Source organism: Hetaerina americana, unplaced genomic scaffold (genome assembly GCF_022747635.1).
Source record: "Hetaerina americana unplaced genomic scaffold, ioHetAmer1.1.p SCAF_31, whole genome shotgun sequence".
Taxonomy (NCBI): domain Eukaryota; kingdom Metazoa; phylum Arthropoda; class Insecta; order Odonata; family Calopterygidae; genus Hetaerina; species Hetaerina americana.
The window spans coordinates 929,710-938,705 of record NW_027286886.1 but is presented as its reverse complement, the minus strand read 5'-3'; the positions used below and the strand labels follow the sequence as shown (position 1 = coordinate 938,705).

Below are 8,996 nucleotides of genomic sequence, written 5' to 3'. Positions count from 1 at the left end.
TAAAATTAAGGAAATATGTTAATTAGAAGTGTGGCATCCTTGTTTTAAAATTCTGGATTTCACTGTAGACTAATCTATTGCTTTCAATCTAGCGGGTGGTCTTGATTAAATTTTTCATCTTTTCTTCTGTATTTGATGTACTTATTGGCGTACAGCTGTTATTTTTTTCACTGTAAAATGTCTCTTCTCTTTTTAGATATTTTGAGTCTCATGAGAATTGGCCAGAAGTTGCCCTGGTTTTTGCGGAAAATATATATTCATATATAGATCAAGATAAGGCTGTAGAAAATGAAATTCTTCTTACTATGGACCTTTTCACTAATGGATTGAGTTACAATTGGGACTCGCTGCAAATTTTGCATTCTGTAATTGTGTCATTGAAAGACATTAAGTACTTCAAGTCTGAGTTTGGTATTGAAATCAAATTATCAGATCTTAACACCGTGAGTGAAGTTTACTTTCAGTTTTATAACCAGAGTGAGTTAAATTGAAAGTGTTGCATCTAAAAATCATTTTCTCTTTTGCAGGAGGAGAAAGACCATCTAATTCATGTATTGCTGTTGAAAATTCAGAACATTTCTGATTATGAAAAAATTATTTCCAGTTTTATAATAAAATATGTAATTAAGCATGAATTGCATTTTGATTCTGTGATTGAACACGTTATAAAGGTATAGTAATAAAAATATTTTATAATGTATTGTATAATGTATAATGTAACTTTAGGTAATGCTCTGTAATAAAAATGTTCTTTGTATTATGTACTAGGGATGAGTCAGTTTCAGAGATCTTGATTCTACTTCCAATTATGAAAGTTTATGCCCTATTATGAACCTGTAATCCAATTCCCAATTGTTATGATCTAAACGTATTACTACTGATATATGTGGCAACATAGGATATTAACCAGGAATTTGTGATATCTTAGTTCATTTATTAATAGTAAGTGTTAAATTCATGCTGTATCAGCTGCAGCTGGGCATAATATATTTAGTAAATTTTTACATTACTCCAAGGTTCCTGTGTACAGAAATACCATCCTGTTACATATTTTGTCTGCATTAGCTCCAGTAAAGGTGAAAGCACTTTCACTAGCTACTGATGCTGGTTTTGCTGACACAAATACTAGAAGGCTACTATCCTCAATGCTTTGTATGGACACTATCGTATACGCCGTTCATTTTTTTCTTTCAAATTCTATATTCAGATCAGATAATCAATGACTTAAGTACTTACTCTCTTCACATAATGTTGAATAAGAACAAGGTTTTTTTTTCAATTGAAATTTGTATGTAGTCTATATTCAGTTGCATTTGCATATCCAATTCTGTGCCCTCTTGTAGCTCTCTCTCTTTTTCTCACTGTAAAATTACTTTAAAACTTTAATCACAGACCATAGGCTAGCTTTAGCCTCAGACAGCACTCCCGTGTGAATTTCGTTAGCTAGAGGAGTTTGATTTAACCTATGCAATTTTCAACATGCATTAGCTTTCTATCATATAAATTAGTGCTTTGGAAAAAGGTATTGTCTCCAGATTTCTAAAACTCATTTTCCATATTTTTACTTGATTGTATTTACAAGGTTTTTCAAAGAGTTTTTTGACCTGTATAGGAAACATTTATGGTTTTCTAAGATTACATAGAGCCCCACTAACACACTAGGTCTATATGGAAATAGTATTTTAAGGGAAAAGAACCTGTATGCCGATAAATAATGCTCTAAGTTAGTTAAAATAATTTTGTTTGATTTCATTATACGAATTTTGTCTTCTTGAAAGATGAAAGCTGGGTTGTGAGAATAGAACAACTAAAATTCACATGAATTGAGCAAATTTATATTTAACTATTATAACTAGTGTCCTCAAAGCTGTAGCTCAATCTCTTCACTGTTGAAGTGTCTGGTCTCTATGATTTGTGAACAAAGTCACTGGACTATAGTACATACAGTACATAGACTGTAGGTTGTCATGTGCATGATCACAGCAATAGAGATGGAACATTTTTCTTTTGAGTGAGATATTCTTTTTTTTTCAACTCAATTATGGGTCTGTATCCATATTCATCTTTTCAGTGGGAGCACCATAGACATGTGGCACATTTCCTAGTCGTACAGTGATGTGCCTGCATGTTAGAATCTATTCTTTTTCTTCTACAGCCTTGGTTCGAAGTGTTTTGCGTGTGTGCTTCAATTACTTTGGCCATTTGGTCTAGAGTGCTTGCTACGGTTGATGCGAGTATATGTGTATGGTATGAAACAAGAATCAAAGCAGTTGCAAAGCACTTAGATGTATATAGAATGCACCCCAGGCATTTGCCCGAAGCGTATAGAAACCCATGAAACTTGGTTGCTTCATTCTGACTTAGACCATGGAATTGGAATTTACTTGTTAAAATTTGATCAACAATAATGATTTCTAAGTTAATAATCAAGAGATTTGAGGATTGGTATTGACTCATCTCTATTTAATACATATTCACATGTGGTTACTTAATTTATGCTGCATAATAATCACAAAAACCTGTAGACCTTGAAGAAGGAATGATCGCATATTTCATCTTCATAATAAGAATATGACACATGAGTTTTTTTTGCTTCAACAAATATTCAATGAAATTAACAAAAAAGGTTTTTGTTATTTAATTTTTCAGTTTAGTACTCCATATTTAGTCTTATCGGTATTGCACTTATTCAAAGTCATTAGATTTAAATTGTTGTGTGTACTCTGACTGAGTAAAAAATGCATTATCACCTACTTGTACACAATATTAAGTCTTACTTTCTACCTTACCGTCACTTAGTACCTAAGTACTTACCTTTTGGTGAGAATCCTCAATTTGAAAATGTGTCTGGCATAGTTATAATGCTATTGTTTAAGCAGTAAGTTAACATGGAGGCTACAGTTGTAGAAAAGGGATTTCAAAAATCTGAAAACTACTTTCTCTTTTGGAAAAAATTCTAAAATTATCATAAACTTGTAGTTCACATTCTTGTTTAATACCTTTCATGTTGATGAAATAACTATCGATTTTCAGGATTTGATAAGCTTGACTTACTGGCCCAATGAGCTTGATGAAGGAGTGAGGAAGGCTGTTGCATTGACTGGGTTCATCAAAGATGCTGAGGTTTGTACCTAAAGTTTGTAAATGAAATGATGGTTATCTTTTGCTTTATCAAATAAAGTTTATGTGCCATTATAGCTCAATAAGTGATGAGTTAGATTTGATATAATACATTTTGTTTATCCCTTTACTTGTCACCATGAAGAGTTTCATCTGATCTATAGTGGCGAATATTTACCAAAATCTCCTGGTGCTTATTAGAGAGAGAGAATGTCAGTGTTAATGGGCAATCGGCACTAGTTAAAAAGTATCATTGTTATCTCCTGTAATTCTGTAATATTAGAGTGGGGTCATTTTTACCCACGTAGACAATTTTGAAAAGTCATTAATTTTTGTATTGGAGTTGGTGATTTTTTTAAATTATCATTTGCCCAAATAGAAACTGGTGTTTTTTTGTCACTGTTCATGATGAAATAATTACCCATCACTGAAGTCAAGGCTCAGAAAAATTTTTTCAATTTTGCATTTTATCATAAAGAATTTGGAAAAATTCTCAGGAAGCTTAATGATGAAAAGCATCTGGTTAACTAAGCACCCCAGTATGCAGTGCACGTTTAAAGAGTTAAATGACGAAATCTGTTCACTTTATTGATCCAACTGTCAGTAGTTGCAGAACAAGCTCCAGGAGAAATGGACGACACAACAGGAAAGGACAGTTGGTAAAGCAATCATGCAATGCCATAAAGGATAGGAACAGTGTGTTTCGTGGCATGCATAGCCAGGATGAGGAGACGAGCCACATTGGCCATTGATTTACTTGTTTGAATGTGTATTTGTCTAATTACAGGTTTTTTGCAATTCCTTTTTTCATTCAGTTTGCTGAGGAGGGCTACGTTGTAGTTGAAATATGTGTATCTGATGAGGACTCTCATCCTCCAAGTTTTTTGCCAACTTTGCTCAATTTTAGTAATATTATCCTAGGAGTTAGGTCCTTTTTGAATGTGTGATTGTTTTCCTTAGTGCTTGTAAGTGTGTCAGCTCTGTGTTTGTTCCTGGCGGGGAATTTATTCCCATAAACAGTCACGGATAGTGTATATCTGTTCATAAACCCAGGTATCCTTAACAAAGTCCCTTTAACCCTGTCAATGATCACAGTTGGGTTTGAGTGTTTGGGTCTGTTGTTGGTCACTGGTGAGGAAGTAATATTCCCGCAAATTACTGCAGAAGGGTGTTCTGGTTGAGAAGTTGTTGTTGGTCACTGTCGTGGAATTTCTATTCTCACAAACCATTACAACAAAATTTTATTTTCATCGCGGGACGAGTGGTACTAACTTATTACGGCTATAGGAGTTTTCATTTTATTTCACTAATTTACGAGGCTATGGAGCTCAATTTCTTTCATTTTAAAGCACAATTTATAATGAGGACAATTTCAGAACTTGCCATTCTCCTTCTGGGCTATCACTTAATCACCCAATGGCTGGTTTCTCTATGGTAAAGTTAATTGAATTGTGCATCCAATTAGAAAAAATATGACCTTGTAAAATAAAAATCAAAGTTTCCAGTAATTATTAAGGAACTTCTTGAGTCCTCTGCAAATGTAAATTCCATGAGTGTGGAGGGCTGACTCACTTTTTGCAATGGCCATTATTTAACTTTATTTTTTGTGTTGGTGAACTATTTTATCTATTGTCGGTTTTTGATTTTAGGTAAAGGGTAGATGTACTTTGGAGCTCATGAAAATGGCACCAATGCCCTGGGAAGAAACATTAGTTCATTTGGTAAATGAAGGAATATCAATGAATGACCCAATTGCAGAAAGTATCACACTGCAGCTAAACATAATGAATGCTCTGGTGACACTGAAGAAGTATAATTTGGAATGCTGCCATGTAATTCAAGATGTAAGTTTCTTGGATGTATTTTCCTTTAATTTATAATTTCAATTCATTTTACTATTTACTATACTCTTGATCTGTTTTATAGTTTCAGATGATAATAACACACATTATCAATGTTGGAAACAATGAAATGATGGAGGATTGCCTCAGTTTAGCTACAACTGAAGCAAAAAAGGAACAAGTGTATATCCAATGCTCGGAGAGCTATATCAAGCAAAGGTAAGTACATCGAATTGCCAATTAATGATAAGCTGCATAATGACATTATGGTCTGAGTGCAATTAATAATAATCCATTTTATTTTTTTATCATGTTTAATGAGCATAAACTTAGCAAGTAGTGCAATATACATTCTTAATTTAATATTTATACTGTAGACTCTTCATTATTTTCTCATTCTATTAAATATGTGTACTTCAGAGAAGCAATTAAATAACTGCCTTTCTAATTGGAATGGAGAAATGATTTTAATATAAGGTTCACAACTTGTTTGTCACAATGGCTCAGTGAGCCAAAAGCTGCAACATATTGAAGAGTCTTATTCAGTTGAAAGGGTTATAAAATTAGCCTCCGGCATAACTATGGAATATGATAATGACGTTCAACGTTGAAACCTGGGTTGTGGTTTAAATAGTGTATGGAATAACAAAGTCATTAATTCCATTCAAATATGAAAAGTTTTATAGTTATTTAATGTTCTAATATAAAGTTTCAATACTGAAAATAAGTAATACTTAGTGATCTATGAACTTAAATCGGTGACCAGCAGGGACCTAAGAGGGAGTCAAGCAAATCAATCGTCACTGAATCAAGCAAAACATTTTTGTGTCATGAAACGACTTTTGTGTTACTCTTTGTTGCTATATGCAGAGAGTGAACGCAACATTATGAGGCATTCTTATCTGTACATGAGAGACGAGCGGGTCATCAGATATTACAATTGCTTGCTGTGAAATGACGATATATCAAAATGTTGATATTTCTTTCATATGGATAAGGTAGATTAAGGGATAATTTTAGAGAACTGATATTTCATGGGTCAAAAGTCACTCTCTCCATGGATGATATTGTTGATAAGGAGATATAAGTGGTAATATTGTTGATAAGGTGATACAGTCAATATTGTTGATATGGCTTTCCCTACCCTATATGGTTCATTCTGAAGGGTATACAAGAAAATTATTGCTATGTTAATATGATGGGGATGCAATAGTTCAGGGATTGGACTACTGACCAGATGGCCCAGGTTCGATTCCCACACACCTCTATGGGCTTCCTCAGCTCCACCCAAGCTGTGTGATTTTTTGGGTAACATCTTCCTAGGAAATTATAGCTGGCATAGGGGAAAGAATTGGCCCTCATACCCTGATGTGTTAAGTTCTTATGCGGTTGGGCTTAGTATAGGGTGAATTGCACCATCACCTACCAAACCAGCCTTAGGGTTGGTAACTGTTTTGGTTTATGGGCAATTTATTATCACTATTGCCTATTTAAATGATATCAATGGGCCCTAGTGGAAATTAGTTTTCACACAGCTTTATAAGTATGCCTAAGAGTTAATGGAATTGGCTTCATTTATAAAAATGTTGTTGAGGCAACATGACGTACACAATGACCCAAAGTGACACAAAAACGTTTTTGTTTGATTAATGATTTGGCTGGCCCAATGCTGAACTCTAATAAACAATGCTTATAAGGACACTGATTGATGGAGCAGAGAATGTATGCTGCCAGTTGGCCCAGCATTAATAGCCTGGGAGAGCTGAATGTGCATGACCCACCAGTTAGTCACTGCTTCACTTCAGTCTACAGTGGGTGAAGGACTCTTCCTATTTTTTCACTCAACAGATGCATGAATTTCTAGCTGAGATGAGCTGAGCAAGCATACAACCTGTAACGATTAGTCGCTAGGATGAAGGTGTCCAACTGAACAGCACATTCGTGTAGTTCTTATTGTTGAGCTTGCAAATCTACAGAGAAGTATTAGAAAAATGAAATTATGAAAAATAACTCTGTGCCAAATTCAGGGACTGTAATGTAATACACTCCACACAGACTTAAGTTGAAGTTAAATGCTATGAAACTGCTATGCTGAACAGTTACCACTCATATTTTTTGCTGATCTAAAAATATGAGGGGTAACTATAGAAATCAAAGTTTATCATTGAATACTTTTTTTACCTTTTTTACTCTACTTTCTCTTTCATATATCAAAATAATTTTTTCAGTTTACTTTAAGTCTGAGTAAATCAAGTTAAATGGTGCTTTCTTTTAAACTACATAATTACATTAAAGAAGTCTTCTTTATCTATCTCACAAGCTGGACAATATGTCGAAATGAAAACAAGATATTTACACCTAGGTGTAATCTCAAGCTTTTGCTTCTCTCTGGTTGATGTTTTTGTTGTCTTTGTTCGTAATGTATTTTAGAGATACTGGGGAATGATATGGGCTGAAGAGAAGCAAGCAGAAGCTTTGGATGTGCGATGAGTAGGGAAGGCATTCATCCTTCATGTTCAGCTCCTCAATTTTCAATATTTATGTGTGGAGGGGGGTGGAGAAAAATGAGACATATCAAGGTTTTGAATAATATGCAGGAACTTTACTTTTACTTATGCCCTAATAAATTGCAGAATGCATGAAAGCAAATGGTGTTTTTCTCTATCCTGTAGCTCACTGCTCCTTGCTGTGTCTACCATGAAGGAGATGTATGTCACGGTGAGAAAATATTGCCTACAGCATGCAGTTTTTCACCTATCATAATGAGGTTATTGGCACAGCCATCTTGGCATGATACCTCTTGGCCCATGTCATATTGGCATGGGCCACCTCTGTGTGAACTCTAATTGATGTAATACGTACTCTGTGCATGGCCCCCTTATAAAGTGTTTTGTTTCTCCATTGTCTATTCTGGTAATTTATTTCTTGATTTCTGCGTAAGTCCATTATTCCTTTGATTACATTGAGGTATGTTGTTTTATTCTTGGGTAGTTCTCACTGTTCTTTATTTCTCCAAAAATTGTATTCAACTCCCAGGAGTAAGCTGTGGTAGACTTTTTTGTTCATACAGTAATTATTCTTTTTTAATTAATACATTTTTATTTGGTATTTTGTTGATAACTTATGAGAAAACAAATGGCAATGAGTTATATGGGGATTGAGATGGTGCGGGGGCTAACGTACTGGCTTCCCACCCAGAGGGCCCAGGTTCAAATCCCGGCGGTGTTGAATATTTTTCAGAGGTATCTCGATCCCTAATTGAGGTGCTTTTTGGAGGGCACTTTGAGAGAGTACGCCGTCCGTCGGATGGGACGTTAAGAGTTGGACCCCTTGGCACCTTTCGTAAAGAGTAGGCTAATGCTGACGCCGGGTTTCTCTCCACCCTTCATTCTTTCGCAGGAAATATTATTAGTGGCATAGTACTGGTTTACAGTAGGTTTTTGATGTACCCTGGCATGATGTACTACTGTATTTCCAGGTCTGAACTAACATGAAACAAAATACCCTTAAACCCTGTGCCACAGTTTACAATAACTCATTCTTTATTTCTGCATACTTTTAACTCCCTTAATTCCTTCTGAAATGGAGGGAATGGCTTTGTCTTGTTCCCGACTCTACCTAGCTTTCCTGGAATTCTACAGTCTTCTGTCTAAACATTATAATGGCTTCTTTCATTATCTCCTGCATCCACTTATCCATCCCTCTATCAATTTCACCCAAATGCTGTCCCTTTCCCCAAATGCACCCTTCACCTACCATACTTAGTAATTCCTTGTTTGTTTTTCTTTTCATTCATTTTATTTTTAGTGTTGTTGTCCTCATCCATGCCTGGAAAGCCACCACCAATCTTTAGGTATCTCTCCCAACCAAGCTTCTAAGCTAGTCAAAACTATGCACTATATTAAAGTTTTCATTCATCTTTTCTCTATATCGTAGAATGAGTAGATCACTTTGCAATAGTCCACACCAGTTTATTGACAATCAGCTATAGTTTTAAAATGTGACTATGATTACAAAGTTACAATTATCTGGTGT

The 8,996-nt window shown here is 34.9% G+C and overlaps 1 protein-coding gene and 1 long non-coding RNA gene across 2 annotated transcripts in view; both read left to right on the top strand.

Annotated features, from left to right (window-relative positions):
* Positions 1-566: 566 nt before the first annotated feature.
* LOC139691234 (uncharacterized) lies at positions 567-4,904 on the top strand. Its single transcript, XR_011701575.1, has 3 exons — positions 567-671; positions 3,034-3,123; positions 4,770-4,904. It is a non-coding gene; the product is annotated as an uncharacterized lncRNA (long non-coding RNA).
* The window catches only part of LOC139691242 (uncharacterized), a 54,834-nt gene continuing 50,742 nt past the window's right edge, over positions 4,905-8,996 (top strand). The window contains exons 1-2 of the mRNA XM_071588987.1: positions 4,905-4,964; positions 5,047-5,180. Of these exons, the coding sequence (XP_071445088.1) occupies positions 4,905-4,964; positions 5,047-5,180 (194 nt within the window). The remainder of the gene's footprint in view (positions 4,965-5,046; positions 5,181-8,996) is intronic.